The sequence below is a fragment of the Cyrtonyx montezumae genome, unplaced genomic scaffold (genome assembly GCF_038088225.1).
Source record: "Cyrtonyx montezumae isolate F1298 unplaced genomic scaffold, pur_monq_1.0 scaffold_1, whole genome shotgun sequence".
Lineage (NCBI taxonomy): Eukaryota > Metazoa > Chordata > Aves > Galliformes > Odontophoridae > Cyrtonyx > Cyrtonyx montezumae.
In genome coordinates, this window is record NW_027071825.1 from 7,896,044 (window position 1) to 7,913,011 (window position 16,968).

Genomic DNA, 16,968 nt, shown 5'->3' on the forward strand with positions numbered 1-16,968 from the left:
CAAGTTGAGGAATTCAGTTACCAATTAACCGTTCCCTTGCTGTTAACGGTTTCACTCCTGTTCAGTTTTTTATGTGTAGTGGATACTTTAGTGCTTTCCTTTCTTTTTCCTGTCAGCGATGCTGTAGTTCCAGGTGCCCTGTGCTGGCTCTGACAGCTCTGCTTCCTTTGGGCGAGTCCTGCCTGTATGAGAACTGTTGTTGATCCACTGATGGATCACCTGAGGTGGGCACTGAGTCAGTTGTGGGAGCACAGGTGAAGGCGATGCACCTGTGTGACCAGAAGAGGTGGAGTCTGACTCCACCTCTCCTAGACCCCATTTAAGGGCTGACCCCCACTGGGGAAGGGTCTCCTGTTGGAGATCCCTCCTTTGTGGAGTTTTCCTCTGCAAGCCCCAGAGACTGGGTGAGCAGTTCTGACCTCCTGGACTTGGAAATGAGACAGCAGCGGTGGAAGTTGCAGTGTAGCACCGTTCCCACCATCCATAACAAAAATTCCAGAGCTGAATGACAGCAGAGCCATCTGTTTTCTCCCTGGCTCTATACATCAACACACTGAGCTTAAACAAAGTTTGTTCAGATCTGTGTTAATGATGGCATTGTCTCAACAGAAGTTCAGCCTTTGGTGCTGACCTTGTCTTTCCTGCTTGGGGGTGTTAAACTAGAAATTAAAGCAACCCTCACCAACGTCCCAGGTCTTTCCTGCTCAAATCCAAAGGGCTACTGTAGCTCTGTTAGTTCACAGTGGGTTTGGGTGTGTAGTAATCACTAATTAATTGATCACTCTAGCGGAGTGTTTTCCAGCATCTACCACCTCCGAGGCCTTTGTGAGCTGAAGAATTGGGTGGAATACAGCACTTGCTATTTCAGAGCAAGGCTCAGCTGCCTGCATGTGGAACGGAATAAAGCTGTGTCAGAATTCCTTGCAGCAGCCTCAACCATCAGCACAAATATCTGCTGCCTTTCAGGAGCTATTCCTTTTCTATGCTGCGAAGCAGGGAGCGTGTCCCACGGTGGATCTCTGGTGGCTCAGGCACAGCCTTGCTTTCTGGCAGCCTGTTTTCTGCTGAAGTAGTCAAAAAATAGTTAATGTTTTTTGGACATTCCACCGGGATGAATGAGGCAATTCATACCTCTGAGCTATTGTTGCAGGGGTTTTGTTCTTTGTTTCCTATTGTAAAATGTCTGGAAACACAGGAAGATGACAGTTGTATTGGTTAATATTTTGAAGACTTTCTTCAGCTGCTGGAGGGCTAGCACCAAGCTGAAAACAAAAGCCCGACTACTTGCCCACAGCCTGGGACAAGGGTGTGGTGCTGCACGAAGTGGCACAAATCATGTAATGCCGGATGGCAAATGGAGTGAGTGAGCTGTTAATTTACTGACTGAAGAAATGAGCCACCCTTCCCTGTAACTGCATTTCCTCTCATAGCGTAGTGCCCGGTGACTGAAAGACGCTTGGCCTCGGGGCTGCAGCAGGGCACCAAACTCAAGCTGCGTTTTGCGGGCAGGGGCCAGCTCTGTTCAAGGCTTTGCAGTTTGCAGAGTCACAGAAGGGTAGGAAGGGACGCTCAGCATCATCTAATTGCAACCTCGTGCTGTGGGCTGCTTGCCCCCACCAGAGCACACAGCCCACCCAACCCACATGTCTCCAAGTATAGGGCATCCCCAGCTCCTCTGGGCAGCCCCATGCCCGCAGAGGATCCCTCACATCCGCGTGGGTGCAGCTCCCACCCCGCGTGATGGCTTCGGCTGGGGGCGTGCAGAAGATGCTCGCCTTCCTAATCTCCCCAGCCCAGCCCCGGCTGTTCTATCTTTAACGCTTCCTGTTGGTTAGAGGGAGCCGGCTTGAAAATGGTCGTGTTTCCTGGCTGGAGGCACGGCGGAGCTCTCCAACGCGTCGTGACCGGCCCCGCCGCACGCACCCGCACACGCACTGCCGGCATCGTGAGCGCACCGCGACCCGAGGGGGCGAACCTCTCCCACGGCCGCGTCCAGAGGGGAGGCTGAGAGGGGAAGGAGTGAAAGGAAGAATAACAGCTCCGGCATTTCCCCGCCCGAGCCCGAGTGCGTGCAGGTGGTGGGGACACAATAGCGACCCTCGCACCCCCAGCGCATCGCCGCGGGCAGGTGCGGCCCCTCCGCCCGACCCGTCCGCCTCTTTTTCCCCGGGGAGGGCACGGAAGGGATCCGCTCTCCCGAAGAAGGGATCGAGACCCTTCCCGAGAGCGGTCCAGCCGCGATCCCGGCCTCCCTGTGCCGTTTGTTTTCGTAATTTCGTTGATTTTCGGGTTCCCCGAGGGATCGAAAATCGCCCTCTGCTGCCGTCTTTAGGACCGGTGTACGCAGGGATAACGGATGCCACCCTCTGCCATCTCCACCACTCCCTGCTTCCTTTGCCGGGCAACGTAGGGAGGTGTCCCCGTGCCTCCCTACCCCCACCCCAAAGCCAGCGTGGGGAAAACCGGCACCTTTCCCGTTCCCAGCTTCCCGTCCCCACGAGCCCCAAACCCGAAGGGGTGCACTGCCAGGCGCGGCCCAATCCCAGTTTTCCCCTTTTCCCCTTTCCCTCCTTATCCCTATGCCCTTCTGCACGCTCTGGGCCCGGCGCTGAGTTCTCCCCACCGATCCCATCCCAAATTTCCCGAGGCCGAGCTGCGCCCGTTCCCTCCCCGTGCTCCAGCGGGGATGTGCGGCCGCCCCAATCCCGGCACTGATAACGGAGAGCTGCGTTGGGGGCGAAGGCTGCGGATGGGGCCAAAGCAGCCCACACCCCCTCCCCCTCTTTCAGCATCCCCACCAAATTTATTTTGGCTCATTAAATTTAATTAAGAACGGAGTACGCGCTCCATTAAAAAAAAAAAGAAAAAAGAAAAAGAAAAAAAAAAAGAAAAATATAAAAAGAAAAAGAAAAAAAAAAGAAAAAGAAAACCCAAAACAACAAACCACCCAACAAAATGCAGAGGCATAATAACCTCCGAGAGGACTAAAATAAAGAATCGCCATTCAGATGTGGGCAGGCACAGTGCAATATTTTATTACTCTTTTTTTTTTTTTTTTTGCAGTGTCTTTTTAAGAGCATCTAAGCACACACACATAAAAAGCTAGAAGGCATTCCGGAGTTATTCCTATGCATATCCCTGCAATAATTTTCCGCTTTCCTTCGATAAAATTGCCAAATAATAATGAATCATTTCATAAATAATGGGTTTAGAAGCTTATCAGGGCAGGCGGGCCACTGCTGGGGCTTTATCTCTCTCGGCCACATTGCAGTAGTGTTCCGCTCTCCATACTAAATAGGAAACTGGACGTGATGTGGAATTAGAGCCTCCCCAGCTGAAGCCACCCCACATTACTACAAATATAGCCGCCATGCGTAGGCCACAAAATGGCTCCACTCACTTTTCCCAATGAAAAGCAAATGGTGAGTGGGGAGGGATCGGGCCCCGCAGCGGGATGGGGATGGAGGGGGGCACGATGGGGGAACGGGGGGGGGATTTTTGGGGTGCGCAGGGGTCTTCTGCAATGTGTTAAGGACAGGTGAAAGGGGAATAAAAGCCAAATGCGGCTTTTCCACCGTTGGGGTTTATTTTTTCTGTCGTTCTCCTTTCATGCTGGGGGGGGGGGGGGCTGAGGTTGCTTTTCCTCGCTATACCCCCCACGTCCCCGCGACCGGGGTGCGGCCCCCCACTATGGGGGAGCTGCGGGGCCATACGGGGCCCTGCAAGGAGTTGCCCCCAGCCCCGCCGGGGGGGCTCGGCCTGAACCGTCCGCCGGACAGCGTCTGGGGGGGGTTCTTCCAACCCAGTTCCCCACTCCCTTCCCCGCTCCGTTTTGGGGTAATTCTCCCCTCCAAGGGCACAGACAGAGGTGCGTGGCCGGGGTGGAAATTTCCTGCCCATTCGCGGCCGCAAAACAAAAGGAGTTGCAAGCTCAGAACCGAGCGGGTGTGGATTTAATGCCCCCCCCCCTCAACCCCTCCGTTTTCTCCGTACAATTATCCCTAAACGAAACGAAAACACCGCGGATTTGGGGCGTTTTTTGGTTTATTTCGTTTTAACGGAAAAACAAACAAAACAAAAACCAGTCGAGGAGAAGCCGACGGGTTTATTCCGTTGTTTAACGAAGTGCAAAGCCCCCGCTCGGCATTCCGCTGCGGGGGGGGCACGGCTCTCTCCTTCCTGTTGATCGCAGCGGGGCCGCTCCGGGCGGGCACCGGCCTCGGTTCTCCGCGCTGTGCTCCGCGGCTCCGGGAGCGGCCACATCGGAACGAAACAACCCCGACCTCATCCAAAATCTCCTTCCCGGGGAGACAGATTCAAAAAACCACCTGATTCAGCCCGAATAGTTTTTTTTTTCCCTCTTTTTTTTTTCCGCCTTTCTTTATTAATGTTTCCCCCTAAATGTATTAATTTTCCCCCTAAATGTATTACCTATCCCCCTGAATTTATCCATCTTTTCCCACAAAGACACTATTTTTCCCCGCTCCGCACGGCTGCGGGCCGTGTGCTGGGATCGTGCCCGGTGCCCCCGTCCCCGCGGTGCCATCCCCCTGTCCCCCAGACCCACCCTTTCTCTCCCCCCCTTCTCTTCCTCCCAGGCTTTAGCAGTTTTATCCCGATGCGGGTGTCCTTCCTCTCTGTAAAGTCGTAAGTACCTCGAGGTGGGAGGAGTAAATTCAGCCTGACACTGAGAGCGCTTTTGTTGAAACGGGAGAGACTCGCGGTGTCCCTACTTAAATATGACACATGTGAGTAATCTCTTCCTATACAATATGGGAATAGGCAATTAGATGCTCTTTCTGGAGGGCTGGCAGGGCGGGGGGAGGCTGTAAGGCTTTGGGATGAATGGTTGATTTTTTATTATTATTATTATTATTATTATTATTATTATTATTATTATTATTATTATTATTATGAGAGATGTGATCAAAATAATAATAATAATAATTTTATTTTAGGTTAGATTAACCCAGAAATGGTAATAATTGACCCAAAGTGAAGCAGAGGGGATGTTGGGAATGAGATCTGCTCCGTTATTTATAGGGAGAAGAAAAGAAAAAAAAAAAAAAGAGAGAGAGAAGGTCGGTGGGAGAAGGAGAAATAGTCGCGATAGCGCTGCCCGCCCTCGGCCCTGTCGCGATAGTTTCGTTATAGGGGAGAAATAAGGGAGCGGGGCCGCAGACAATTGCCGTGCGCGGCCGTGGCTGCTCCGAGCCGGGGCCCCTTCCTCCTTCCTGCTGAGCTCAAGGGGGTGTGGGGCTTTGTGTGAGCACTTCTTCCCCCCCCCCCCCCCCCCCCCCAATTCGGAAGCACCAGGAGCTCCGTTTCCACGTTGGAAATTAATAACCATTATTATAATAAGAATAACGTAAAAATTCCCGCCCACCCCCCCCCGCACAATGGGCCGAAATGTCCACCGAACGGAGCGAGGAGAGCCCCTGGCCTCCCCGCAGTTCCCTGTCCCTGTGGGTGCGGCGGTGGGGGGGGGGTCTCAGGGTCATTGGTACAGAGGTAAAAAGGAGCAGGCTGAGGGGGGGGTTCTCTGCCGTGACGTCACGCCGCCGCTGCGTGACGTCACTCAGCCGAACAGGGGGACCCTCCTGTCGGATTCGGGCCGCCCCGAGCGCTCTTCTCTCCGCAGGACGATGGACAGGCCGCCCGCCCCGCCGCCCCCCAGCAGTGACCCCCGCGATGCCCGCCGCCACGACCCCGAAGCGGAGCCCACGAACGAGCCCGACAGCAGCCGCGGGGGCATGGAGCCGCCGGCCGAGCCCCAGCTGCTGCTCAACGGGGCGGCCAAAGAGGCGGGCCGGCCCTCCCCCGGGCCCCCCGCCGCCGCCGTGCCCGTCATCGAGCTGGTGCGCCGGGGGGGCTCCTTGGACATAAAAAGCCGAGAGGCGGCGGGGGAAGCGATGCAGAGAGCGCCGGGCTCCGAGCCGTGCCGCGCCGCCGAGGCCGCCTGCGAAGCCCGCATGGTGCAGCTGAGCCCCCCCGCGCTGCCGCTGCAGCCCCCAGGCAGGGCCATGCTCTACAACCTGGGGCAACCGCTGGGCACCATCGGCAGGTCCGTGCTCCCACCCGACCCTCCCTCCCCCCCTCAGACCCCACTGCGTCCCATGGGCTGCGGGGAGGGAGAGGAGGGAAGGGGGATTGTGGAGGGTGGGGTGGGGTTGAGTCATCGCCAGAAACAAACAAAAAAAAAGGCAAACTTCGCGAAGGAAAGAAAAGGGGAAAGCAAAAGAGAGGAAGAACAGAACGAAAAACAGTCGTTCCTAGAAGAAGAAGAAGAAGAAGAAAAAAAAATGGCCTGGCAGAAATCCTACGGTCAGAGCAGATACGGGGCGTTTCGCGGCGGTCCCGTAGTGGAGTATGGGCGGGAAAGGGGCTGAGCAGTGCGGAGCTGCCCCGCTCAGCCCCAGGGACGGAAAATGGCCCCACGGGCACAGCGCGTGTCCCACGCCGGCTGTCCCTTGCACGCCCCGTGGGCTGCGGGGTCCGTGAGCATCCCCCGCGGGCTCGGGGCCCCCTCACGCCGCTCTGCCTCTGTTTGCAGCGGGTTCTTCGGCGAGCCGGACTCCTTCTCCATGTACGGCAGCAACCGGGTGAAGAGGAGACCGTCGCCCTACGAGATGGAGATCACGGACGGTGAGTATGGGGAAAAAGCCAAAATGTGAAGGGGGAATACCGTGGGGTGCAGCGGGTGCCCCCCGCTCGGGGAAGGCACAGCGTGGAGCTGTCACTGGTGCCACTGGGTGCAGGGTGCGGTGCTGGTTGAGGGCACCCAGACCCCACACTCTGAGATGAATGGTGAAGGTCCATTGGTAGTTGGACTGGATGGTTTTATTGGTCCTATTCAACCTCTGTGGTTCTGTGGCTATAGAAATAGACATGCTGTAATCTAGGAAGTAGACAATATTTGGTTGTATCCAGATGTTTGTCTCGGCGCCCTCCAGGTGTACAGGTAGGGCACAATCCTCCAGATTCCACCTCGTGTAAATGTGCAAAATTAGGTTAAATATGGGAGGGGATGCAAGTACTGGACGATGTGATCTGGACATGAGGAGTCAGCACATGTCACCTGTGCTGGGCTGTCCCTATGCTCCCGCGGGCTCTGTTGCTGGGACAGCACATAGTGATGGTGCCCCTCTGTACAAAATCCATACACATGGAGGTAGAGATGTGAAAATCAACTGAGAGGATGTTTTGTAATTTTGGAAGCTCGTCTTCTTGCTGGGTTTCCTCAGATCTGCAGTCACAATTGCAATTTAAAAAGCATCGATCAATCCATTGATTGGAACAAAATCCAGGCATAACTTTGCAGCCAACTGCTTGGCTTAATTACGAGGCTTCCTAATGAGAAATGAAGCTCTTCCCTTATAACACAGCTAAGGGGCATTTTAAATTTCTCCACTGCTTGACACACTTTGTCCCAAACCTGTTCTCTCTTAAAAAATATGGTTAATTCAGTTGCTGGCACTGATGCAGGAATCAAACATTGAAGCGGTGTCAGAATTGGTTGATGTTGTTTTTGGGAGGAAAACGGACAGGTTGTTGTCTGATTTCAGCATTTCATGAGTCAGAGCCTTTTGGTGGGCAGCTTCCTGTGAGTGAGATGCGTTGGAAGCCTGTGAAGATCGAGATGTTTGGAAAATTAACACGATGCACATTTTTATTTTCCTTATGAGCACAAAAAGATGTTACGCTGCATATCCTTCTCAATCCAGGGCTGTGCTCTCTGTTGTGTCCAGAAAGAGCTCTTAAGAGCAGGAATTGTCGTATTGCTGTAGGAGATGGCAGCATCTGGTCACTGCACTCAGCAGAGCCAGGCAGCTCCAGTGGCTGAGGTCCCTTTGGTCCCCTCAGAAGAGCGAAGGTGTGTGATGGGAATGCCCACAGCCCGTCCTTTAGCGTGCAACTCATCAATGAAAAACGTTGCCTTGAAATTTGAGGTGATTTTCACTCCCTGTGACATTCCCTATTCCTTCTGGCATGGTCATTCTCCCATAGTTTCTTGCGGTTGCAGTGTCCTTCCACTGTCAGTGTCCTGGAGGTGACGATGGAGATGGCTGATGTTTCCTTCTACACACTGCTTTCTGTGGACCTAAGGACTTGCAGTCCTGATTTTACTTCTGGGCACACTTGTGCTTTGGGGCTCTCCCAGCATAGAGGCAATGTCACCTCATGCCATCAGAAGCTGCCTCAGTGAGCTGAAAGGAGAACTGACAGAGGGAGAATGGATGATTTCATTCCTGAGCACAGGAACACCTCCTCTGTTCCATGCCACACAGGAATATGGCTGTAAAATTAGAGATGTAGCTGGCATTGACAATAGCAGAACCACTGGCAATTGGGAGATCCTTCTCCAGTTAGTGTCTATCACTCCTTGCACTGATAGACAAGAGGGAGCAGAAGAAAGCGGCTTTGTTCTCCTCCTATGGTCACCCTTAAGGCAAGGACACCGTTTCCACTGCGTGTTACACCAGGGCAGGTCCTGCTGCTGCACTGCATGTGGCACCCAGAGGGCTGATGATCTCTGCCAGCTCCGGATCCTGGTGACATTGAAGCAGAAGGAAGGTCTCAGGATCTCAGCTCTGTTAAAGCCTGTCCCAGTGATGAGCCCTTAAAAGGCTTTTGGGTTAGAAAAGTAAAGCCATCTGCTGAGCTAGCCTTTTAATAGGACCTTTGTTGCTGAGATACCCTAAAAATGCATGTCGTGGTGAGCCTTTCTCCACGGAAAGCTAGATCAAGGCATCTCGGTAGGCATCTAAAAGATGCAACTCAGCTTTTCCCTTCCACTGAACAGAAGCTGTGGCTGTTGTGTCTCCTTGGTTAGCTTCCTGCTAATTGGAAACTTCAGGTCCAGTGCCTTGTTGTTGGGATTAAAATAGAGTAATATGAGAAATGAGTAAATTAAAAGACCAGAGAGGTGGTGGAATTGAAGAACAGTGGAGATGTGGCACTGAGGGATGCGGTTAGTGGAAAATATTGGTGGTAGCTGGGTGCTTGGACTGGATGATCTTAGAGGTCTTTTCCAGCCCTAGTGATCCTGTGATTCTATGACTCTATGACCTGGTAGGTGCTGTTAGTAACCGTGTGCCACTGCATTTGCAGGTCCTCACACGAAGGTGGTCCGCCGCATTTTCACCAACAGCCGGGAGAGGTGGAGGCAACAGAACGTGAACGGAGCCTTCGCGGAGCTCCGCAAGCTCATCCCCACACACCCACCTGACAAAAAGCTGAGCAAGAATGAGATTTTGCGCCTGGCTATGAAATACATCAACTTCCTGGCCAAACTGCTCAACGACCAGGAGGAGGAAGGAAACCAAAGGGGCAAAGTGAACAAAGACTCGGGGATAGTCCAGGAAGACCTCCTGCAGGACATGCTGTCTCCGAACTCCAGCTGTGGAAGCTCTTTGGATGGAGCAGCGAGCCCGGACAGCTTCACAGAGGAGCATGACACACTCGACTCCAAGCACTCACGGAACCTGCACCATGCCATCCTCCCTGTCGAAGGCAGCGCGCAGCGGTGATGACCCCAAATCGCTCCCCGAGTGCTCAGGGGGAGGCGAGACCCAGGCGGGTGGGATTTGGGACCTGGCCCTTGGCTCACCATCCTCTCAGCCCAGGTTGGCACGCTGGCCAACCAAATGGGATGGACGCTCGGTGTTTAGGTACGGGATCGTACGAAGAAGAAAAGCATTGAAGTCGTCTTCATTGTACATATTGACTCTGAGGACGGGAGGGGAACGCAGCCAGCACCCCCTCCCCCCCCCCAGCATTCTGAGGGTTTTTTGGACAGCCTGAGGGTCACATCTCAATCAGTCACCTGGATGGGACATGAGGAATGAAACATAGGGCTGTGGAGCACGAGCAACTGGTCCAAGCCACGCTCCCATTTACCAAGACCTTCTGACTGTATCTTTTTAACGAGGCGGAAAATGCCCTCAGCAAAAGAACTATTAAAAGGATTGAGACTTTCTTTTTCTCTCTCTCGCTCTCTCTCTTTTTTTTTTTTTAATTGTTTTTGTCCCCTTCCCCTTCTGCCTAACACTGGATTGTTTGGGGTGTTGTATTTATGACCTGAGATTCCTTCTGTTCAATGCCGCCAGGCAGTGTCCACTGACCATAAAGGTACATAGGATGTTCTGTGCTCCCCACTGCCCCCTGATCCCACAACCCTGTACTGTAACACAGCGGGTGAGGTCCTGCAGAGGTCTCCTCAAGTTTCCCCATTGGTTTCTGTAGGGCCGAGCTTCTCACAAGGAAGATGAAACTCAGAATTGGTTAGGGAGAGAAAAGGTGACTAGCGATGCCTCCCCTTCAACCAGGGACTTTTTTGAATGAAAAAAAAAAAAAGCGAAAGGAATCAATGATGCATCAACAGTTTGTGTGTACATAGGGTTATAAAAGGGTTTTGGTGGTATGCTTTGAATTTTTTGGTTTTGTTGTGTGAAAGTGGTGGTGGTAGTGCACCTGTGGGCTGGATGCTATTAGTAGGAGGCCCTTGATTGGCCGAGGCTGGTAGGAGCCTCAGCCTTGCTGTATCTGCAGGCATGGGGTGAGCTCTAAGAGCACTGATGGGATCATCCCAAGGGCTCAGGGACTGCAGAGTGGATTTGGGGCCAAGTGCCAGTGCTCTGTGGTTCCAAACCATGCTCTCCCTGTGCAGAGGCTCCAAGGCAAAGAAATCACCGTGTTACACCAAGATCCAAATGTGTCCTTCGTGAGGGAGAAAGCTTTTGAGCTTAGTTTTAGGACCTCTTGTAAATATTAGGCTGAGACTTTTCTCAGCATGGAGTGGGTGCATTGGGTGGGTTGTACTCCCAGCCCAAACCAAGGCTTCGAGCCCAGCCCCAAATTCTCAGAAACCAACAGCTGCCCCCTGTGTGTAGTGGGGAAAAGGAGGACGATGCCCTCCTGGATCCAGATCCTGTGTACAGGGATGGCTTTAGTGAAGGGGTTATCATGGGGTGATGCTGAGCACAAAGGACTGCTGTAGTCACTGGTGTCCCTGTGGCTGGGCAGCGGGGATGGGCAGGGGGTGGTGACCTGGGGAGGAGGGGGTCTCATTCACTTCTTGTCAAACTATTGCAAGAAAAAACACCAACAATCTGAGATCCCTCATTCCTGAGAATTCTGTCGTTTGTTTTTTATTATTTCTCCCTTTTTGGTAGCTGAACAGTTGGCCAATGGTACAACCTCCTCGGTCCCCACACGCACACCTGCCCATAGTACGCTGCCGTCCTCCCGGGGTATGTACAGTTGTCCTTTAATTGTGATTGAATGGTACATTTCCCCCACCCACCTTCCCTCCTGCCTGCTTCACGTCTCCGTGTGTGGAACATCACCCCGGTTCTGTTCGAACAGCACTGTTGGTCAGTGTCGTACCGTGTGATTGAATTCTCTCTTGGCCATTATTTTCTCTCCCTGTCCCTCTCTCTGCTGCCCTCCTTTTGGCTTTCTGCACTTTTTCAGCAGAAACAAGGTAACCAGACCCGGTACCCCGACTCTTGACCCACTGTGGATGTGCTATTTAGAAAACACATTTGTTGTAATGTGTGTGTATATATAAATATATATATATAATGAATATATCAAGAATATTTCTAAATAAAGTTTTACAAAGCAGCCTCCGCTTGCTTTCCTCTCTCCCCTCTCACACCCATTGGCACTTCAGCTCTGTGCCCAGCTGGAAAAAGGCACCAGTAGCCAGCAGATCCCTTGCAAAACCATTTCCCCATCCCAAAAGCAGGAAGGAAGCGGTGGTGTGGAGCAATCCCCAACGCTGGGCAGGCGCCTGGGCACTGCCACCCACTGTATGCATGTCCCCAGAAGTCCCTCACTGGTGGCCTTGTCCTTCTTTTGGGGATGGGGCTGCTGGGGCAGTGTTGCTGTGCTCAGAGCTTGGCAGTATTTGGCTATGGCTCAATAGGCAGTGATGATGGGCAATGGTGGGCAGTTATAGGAATTCCTCTTTTAATTAAAAAAAAGAAAAAGAAATGAATGTCAGAGCCTGGTGCACACTGAGAACACTAAAAACAGTTGAGCTGGTGACATTAGTAATTTCATATATATATGTGTATATATATGAAATTATATATATATATTTATATTATACATATATTAATATATTATATATTATAATATATTATATATATAATATATGTTATAAATATTTATATATTTATAATACATATCATTTATAGGCAATAATGAAGATAGTGTATATACATGTATGTATCATTTATGATGAAGGTGAGTGCAGCTGCAGCACACCACAGCTGTGTCGTGGGGCAGGAGGACAGGACTATTCCTTTCCATCCCTATGACTTGGGCAATTGCCATCAGGGTGGGCAGAGCCCCAGGGCTGAGACATTTGGTGTTATCTGCCACCAACCCCATCACTGCTGCACAGATGTTCCAACCCCATCCCCGCTCTGTCCCGGAAGGAGCCGATAGCTCTCGCATCCTTTATCTCTCCCTCCCACATCTCATTCTGCTCCCTCCTTCCCAGGACAAGTCTCCCTCCTCCTCCCCCTTTCATGCAGCCCTTGCACGTATCAAGGTGAGGGTTTACAATCACCCCCTACACATACACACTAAATATATAGCCCTATAGACAGGGCTGGGAAGGAGCAATGCGACTCACTCGCGGTGTCACCTCTGATACTCCCACTCCTGCTGGAAAGTTCAGTTTGTTAATTTTATTTGTTTACAGCAGTGTTTCTCTGCAAAGGGTGATGAACGCTGCCCTGGCCCCAAATATTTTCATTATTTGGAACAAAAAAGTTCCATCGGGCCAAGTATTGCACAGAGGACAGTAGCCTGGGTGCTATGGGTGGCTCTGCCCTGCATACAAGCCTGGGATCACTGCTGTTGGTGCTGGATGGAGCCAACTGGTTATGGACATTATCTTCAGAAGTGATAGGGATTTGGGTCCATCTCCTACTGCAGGGAATTTTTTTGCGAATCATAGGATGGTGCTGAAAACTATTTTGTTCATCCACTTTTCTCCTGTGTCCCTGGTGATATGCAGGCTTCCAGGGGCAGAAAATCCCCTGTCACATTGTGCTCCTTCAATGGCTACGGCACAGATGGAATTAGGGAGTGTGAAAGTATGGGAAGTGGAATTTAGATAAAATTGAATTAAAACTATGAAAAAGAGAAAGTGGGAGGGGTATATTTTTAGAGCCAGTGAAACAAGAAACAAAAAACCCAAAATCTCCCCAAATTTGTGTAGCTTTCATTGTCCACTTTTATTATCTGTCTTTAATTACAAGCTCTTTGGGAGAGCCATGCTCCAGGGCAGCCCAGACTGGGAAAAGAGCAAGTACCTGCTTTACTCGGTGCCTTCCTGCATTACTGAATTAATATATGCTCATGGAACAACAGGCCCCAAATATTCCCACCCATGCAGGCGATGGGAAAGCTTCACCTTCATTATTAGCAGCCATCGACAACTGGGAGCAGTAATTGATTGCTGGCAGAGCTGCTTCATGCTCATCCCACGGCTGCCAGTGTTCCCACAAAGCCACACAAAGGCTGCAGGTGCCCAGGGGACTGCGCGCTGTCACAGGCAGAGCCATCCTCCTCCCATCCCTCCCCTGCCTGCCTGGTTCTCCTGCCTCTCCCTTTGCTTCTTGCTGCCCATCACCTAAACACCACCCGGGGCTGAGTTCTCACTCTCTGGGATAAGGCTCACGGTGATGGCCAACCCTATTGGGAATGGAGTTAGATGGGAGAAGATGGGGATGCTCCAAGGCCCACAGGGCTCCGAGGAGCCTCGTGTCAGGGGTCCGGCATCTTCAGGTTTGTCCCCCCTTGGACACATCGATTTTTCCCCTCTCCTCGAGCTATTCTGAGACGCCCCAGTGACCTTTCGGGGAACAATTTGCCATTGTGTTTTGGTGAAGCCCGGCCTCTATTTTTACACTCTGTTTTGCTGATGCGGGCAAAGGGAGCGAGACGGGAATCCAGCAGGAAATGGGAGGGAGCGTCTGGAGCGCAGTTCAATCTGCCCCGGCCCTTTGATGTGCCGGGACTGGGGCCGGGCCAGGCAGGGGCAGCGGTGGGGATGGGGCTGTGAGACGCAGGGGAGCTTCGCTTGTGTCCCTCCCAGCACTCCACGTGGATCAGGTTAGGGAGAAGTTTTGCACTCAAAAGGGTGGTGAGGCCCTGGCATAGCAGCCCAGAGAACTGTGGGTGCCCCATCCCAGGAGGTGCTCAAGGTCAGGCTGGATGGGACCTGGGCAGCCTGAGCTGGGGGGGCACCCAGCCCAAGGCAGGGGGCTGGAGGTGCTTTAAGGTCCCTTCCAACCCAACCACTCCGTGATTCTATGACTCCAACTGCGTGACATGATTCTATAATACTACCCTACATATCCGCAGGGTGCAACCTATCTGCTACCCCATCTCCCATCACCCATCTCCTAACCAGTGGCGGCCTCGCATACAGAGCACGATGGCCGCGCACACTTTTGCACACTCAGCCTTCTCTGCCGCCTCTCTGGGACGGGCTCGGGGCACTCCACGTCGCAGATAAGCGCAGCATCAAAGCTACCGCAGCTCACCCGCTTCCTGCCCGCCGCCGGGGCCGACACCGGCGGGACCGCTCGGGGCTGCGGCTGCCGCGAGCCCGGGGCCGCCTCCCGCCGCCGTTACCCCGCGTCACCGGCAGAGGGCGCTGCCGGACGGCCGCAACCGCAGCCCGGGCCCGAGCGGGGCGGGGGCTGCTTCGTGGCAGCGATGGGGGACTGCCGGCACTTCGGGGCTCGTCTCATCCCTGTCTTTCCTCTTTCCCCTCTTCCCTTTTTTGCTTTCCCCTATTCCTTTCACCGTTTTCCCTTCCCACTTCTTCTTTTCCCTTTTTTCCTTCTCCCTTTCCCCCTTCTCCCTTTCCCCCTTATTCTTTTTCCCCAGTTATTCCCTTATTCCTGTTCTCCTTTTTTCCTTTTCATTTTTTTCCATTTTCTTTTCTTTTTTCCCCTTTTTCTCTTTCTTTCCCCTATTTTAATCCTCTCCTCTCCTCTCCTCTCCTCTCCTCTCCTCTCCTCTCCTCTCCTCTCCTCTCCTCTCCCTCTTTTTTCACCCCTCTCCTTCCCCCAGGCTCTCCGTTTCTTCACACCCATGGAAACGGACCCTCCACACCGATGGAAATGGCAAAGACAACTCCAGGAGCCTTCACCTTTCATCCTTCAGCCCCATATAGGTCTGCGCTGAAGGCAGAAGGTGCTGTGATTTCTCCTATCTCCCCCCCCTCCCCCACTACCTGCACCTGTTTGCTTGGTCCACAGCCAGACCAGTGATTTCATACCTTTGATTGACTGATTTATTTTTAATTTCTTTTCCTGCTTAATGTTGCAACCAGTCAAACGCTGCAAAACCCAGAGGCGAAGCAGCCAGGCCAAACCCTGCCCTGTGTTATGGAAATCGCGGCAGATGCAGGCTGCAGTATAATGCGGCTGTTGAGCCGACACAGAGCAGGAGAGGGGAGCTTTTGTCTGGCACTCGCTGGGGTTGGAGTACACTTGTCGAGCAACAACTGGAGCTCATTGAAAACAAGTGGAGGTTATTAGGCGCATTTCACTTGATGCCGATGGCCCCGTTATTTTTCCCTTCAGATGCCACACGGAGTCTGCAGTGCTGGGAGGAAGAAAAGAGATACCACCTGACAGCACACTGATTTTGGAGGAAATAAATAGGGCTGGAGGCAGCCGGCAGGGCTCTGGCAGCTCAGACCCCATGTTTCGAGGGTGCTTTATCTTCCCCAGGGTAACTGGATCAGCTGGCCTGGGAGTCGTTCATCCATCCCTCTATCTACCCGCCTATCTCTCCCCCTGTCTCAATGCACATCCCTCCAGTCCCCTTTCTCTGGTCTGAAATAAAAAGCAGTGATCCTCTTTCCGAGGCCAGGAACAAAATGAATGCCTTCTCTCCCTAATTCAGGTAGCTCCTCATAAATCTTCCCAGCTTCAGCGTGGTCTCCTAGGACTCCTGGGGCAGTTGGGAACCTATGTAATCAGCTCAGATGATCAGCACAGTTTGTCGCTCTCCAGTTGCCGAAAAGCCCTTTGAACCCTTTGTGTCTTCACTGAATGATCCCTGAGTCCCCTGACGATTTTGCCAGTCTGGCCCATTCTGCACGCCAGCTCCTGGGTTAATAGCCCACTGAAATCCTGCAGCGAGAGTGAGGGTTGGGGAGCACCATGGCCCCGCTGCCAAGCTGCTTATCACGGCATCTTCCCATGTCTCTTCCTCGGTGCTCCCACGCATTGCAGATTACCATTTAAACACAAAACATGGCCAGCAAGGAGGGCTCAGAGCCAGCGTGAGAGCATCCAAGGGAAGATACACCTGGTGCTGGGAGGAGAAAGCTGAAAGACTCCTTGGGGAGACTCAATAGGGGCTGGGGGAGATGAGAAGTCACAAGCTCCCATGGATGTCTTTTTAGTGCCTTTTTGGTTTCAATTGGTCTGGAACTGATGGGGATGGTGGCTTCTGGCAGGGGTTTCCTGTGATCCTGAGCTCTCTGGGAGCACTGCTCAGGTTCCAGCCTGCTGGAAGCAAATCCAGAGCTGTGCAAACCCACGAAGACTCTTTCCATCAGAGAAATGCTCAAGTGTCACTTTTATAGGTCGTTTGAGTTGGAAGGGACCCTTAAAGGTCAACTGTCCCAACTCCCCTGCAATGAACAGAGAGCTGTGTCCATCCTTCAGTGAGCTCTTCTGAACTGAAGTTTTGCTGGTTGCTACCTTCCCTGGCATCCCCAGCAGTCCCATGCTGATCACCAGCCAGATCTTCCCCACTCAGTTTTTGCCAAAGGCATTTGTAGGCATTTCTCCTTCCGAAGAATGCTGCTCTCTGTACATCACAACTTAGTATGGACCACCATCAAGACAGGCAAAGTAACCTAATCTATGAGCACATTAGGGTGTCGGAAAACAATAATCCAAGAAGGAAACACATTAT

The 16,968-nt window shown here is 52.5% G+C and overlaps 1 protein-coding gene across 3 annotated transcripts; it reads left to right on the top strand.

Moving 5' to 3' along the window:
• Positions 1–3,285: 3,285 nt before the first annotated feature.
• TAL1 (TAL bHLH transcription factor 1, erythroid differentiation factor) lies at positions 3,286–11,628 on the top strand. 3 transcript variants are annotated; one of them, XM_065739347.1, is made up of 5 exons: positions 3,286–3,422; positions 4,599–4,647; positions 5,642–6,064; positions 6,554–6,645; positions 9,112–11,628. In XM_065739347.1, exons 2-5 carry the CDS (start codon positions 4,619–4,621, stop codon positions 9,528–9,530), a joined length of 963 nt encoding a protein of 320 aa, XP_065595419.1. In that variant the 5' UTR covers positions 3,286–3,422; positions 4,599–4,618; the 3' UTR covers positions 9,531–11,628. The 3 variants fall into 3 exon arrangements, with proteins under 3 accessions (XP_065595419.1, XP_065595427.1, XP_065595435.1); XM_065739363.1 differs by having other exon boundaries at positions 3,288–3,422; positions 4,599–4,748; XM_065739355.1 differs by lacking the exon at positions 4,599–4,647.
• Positions 11,629–16,968: the final 5,340 nt, after the last annotated feature.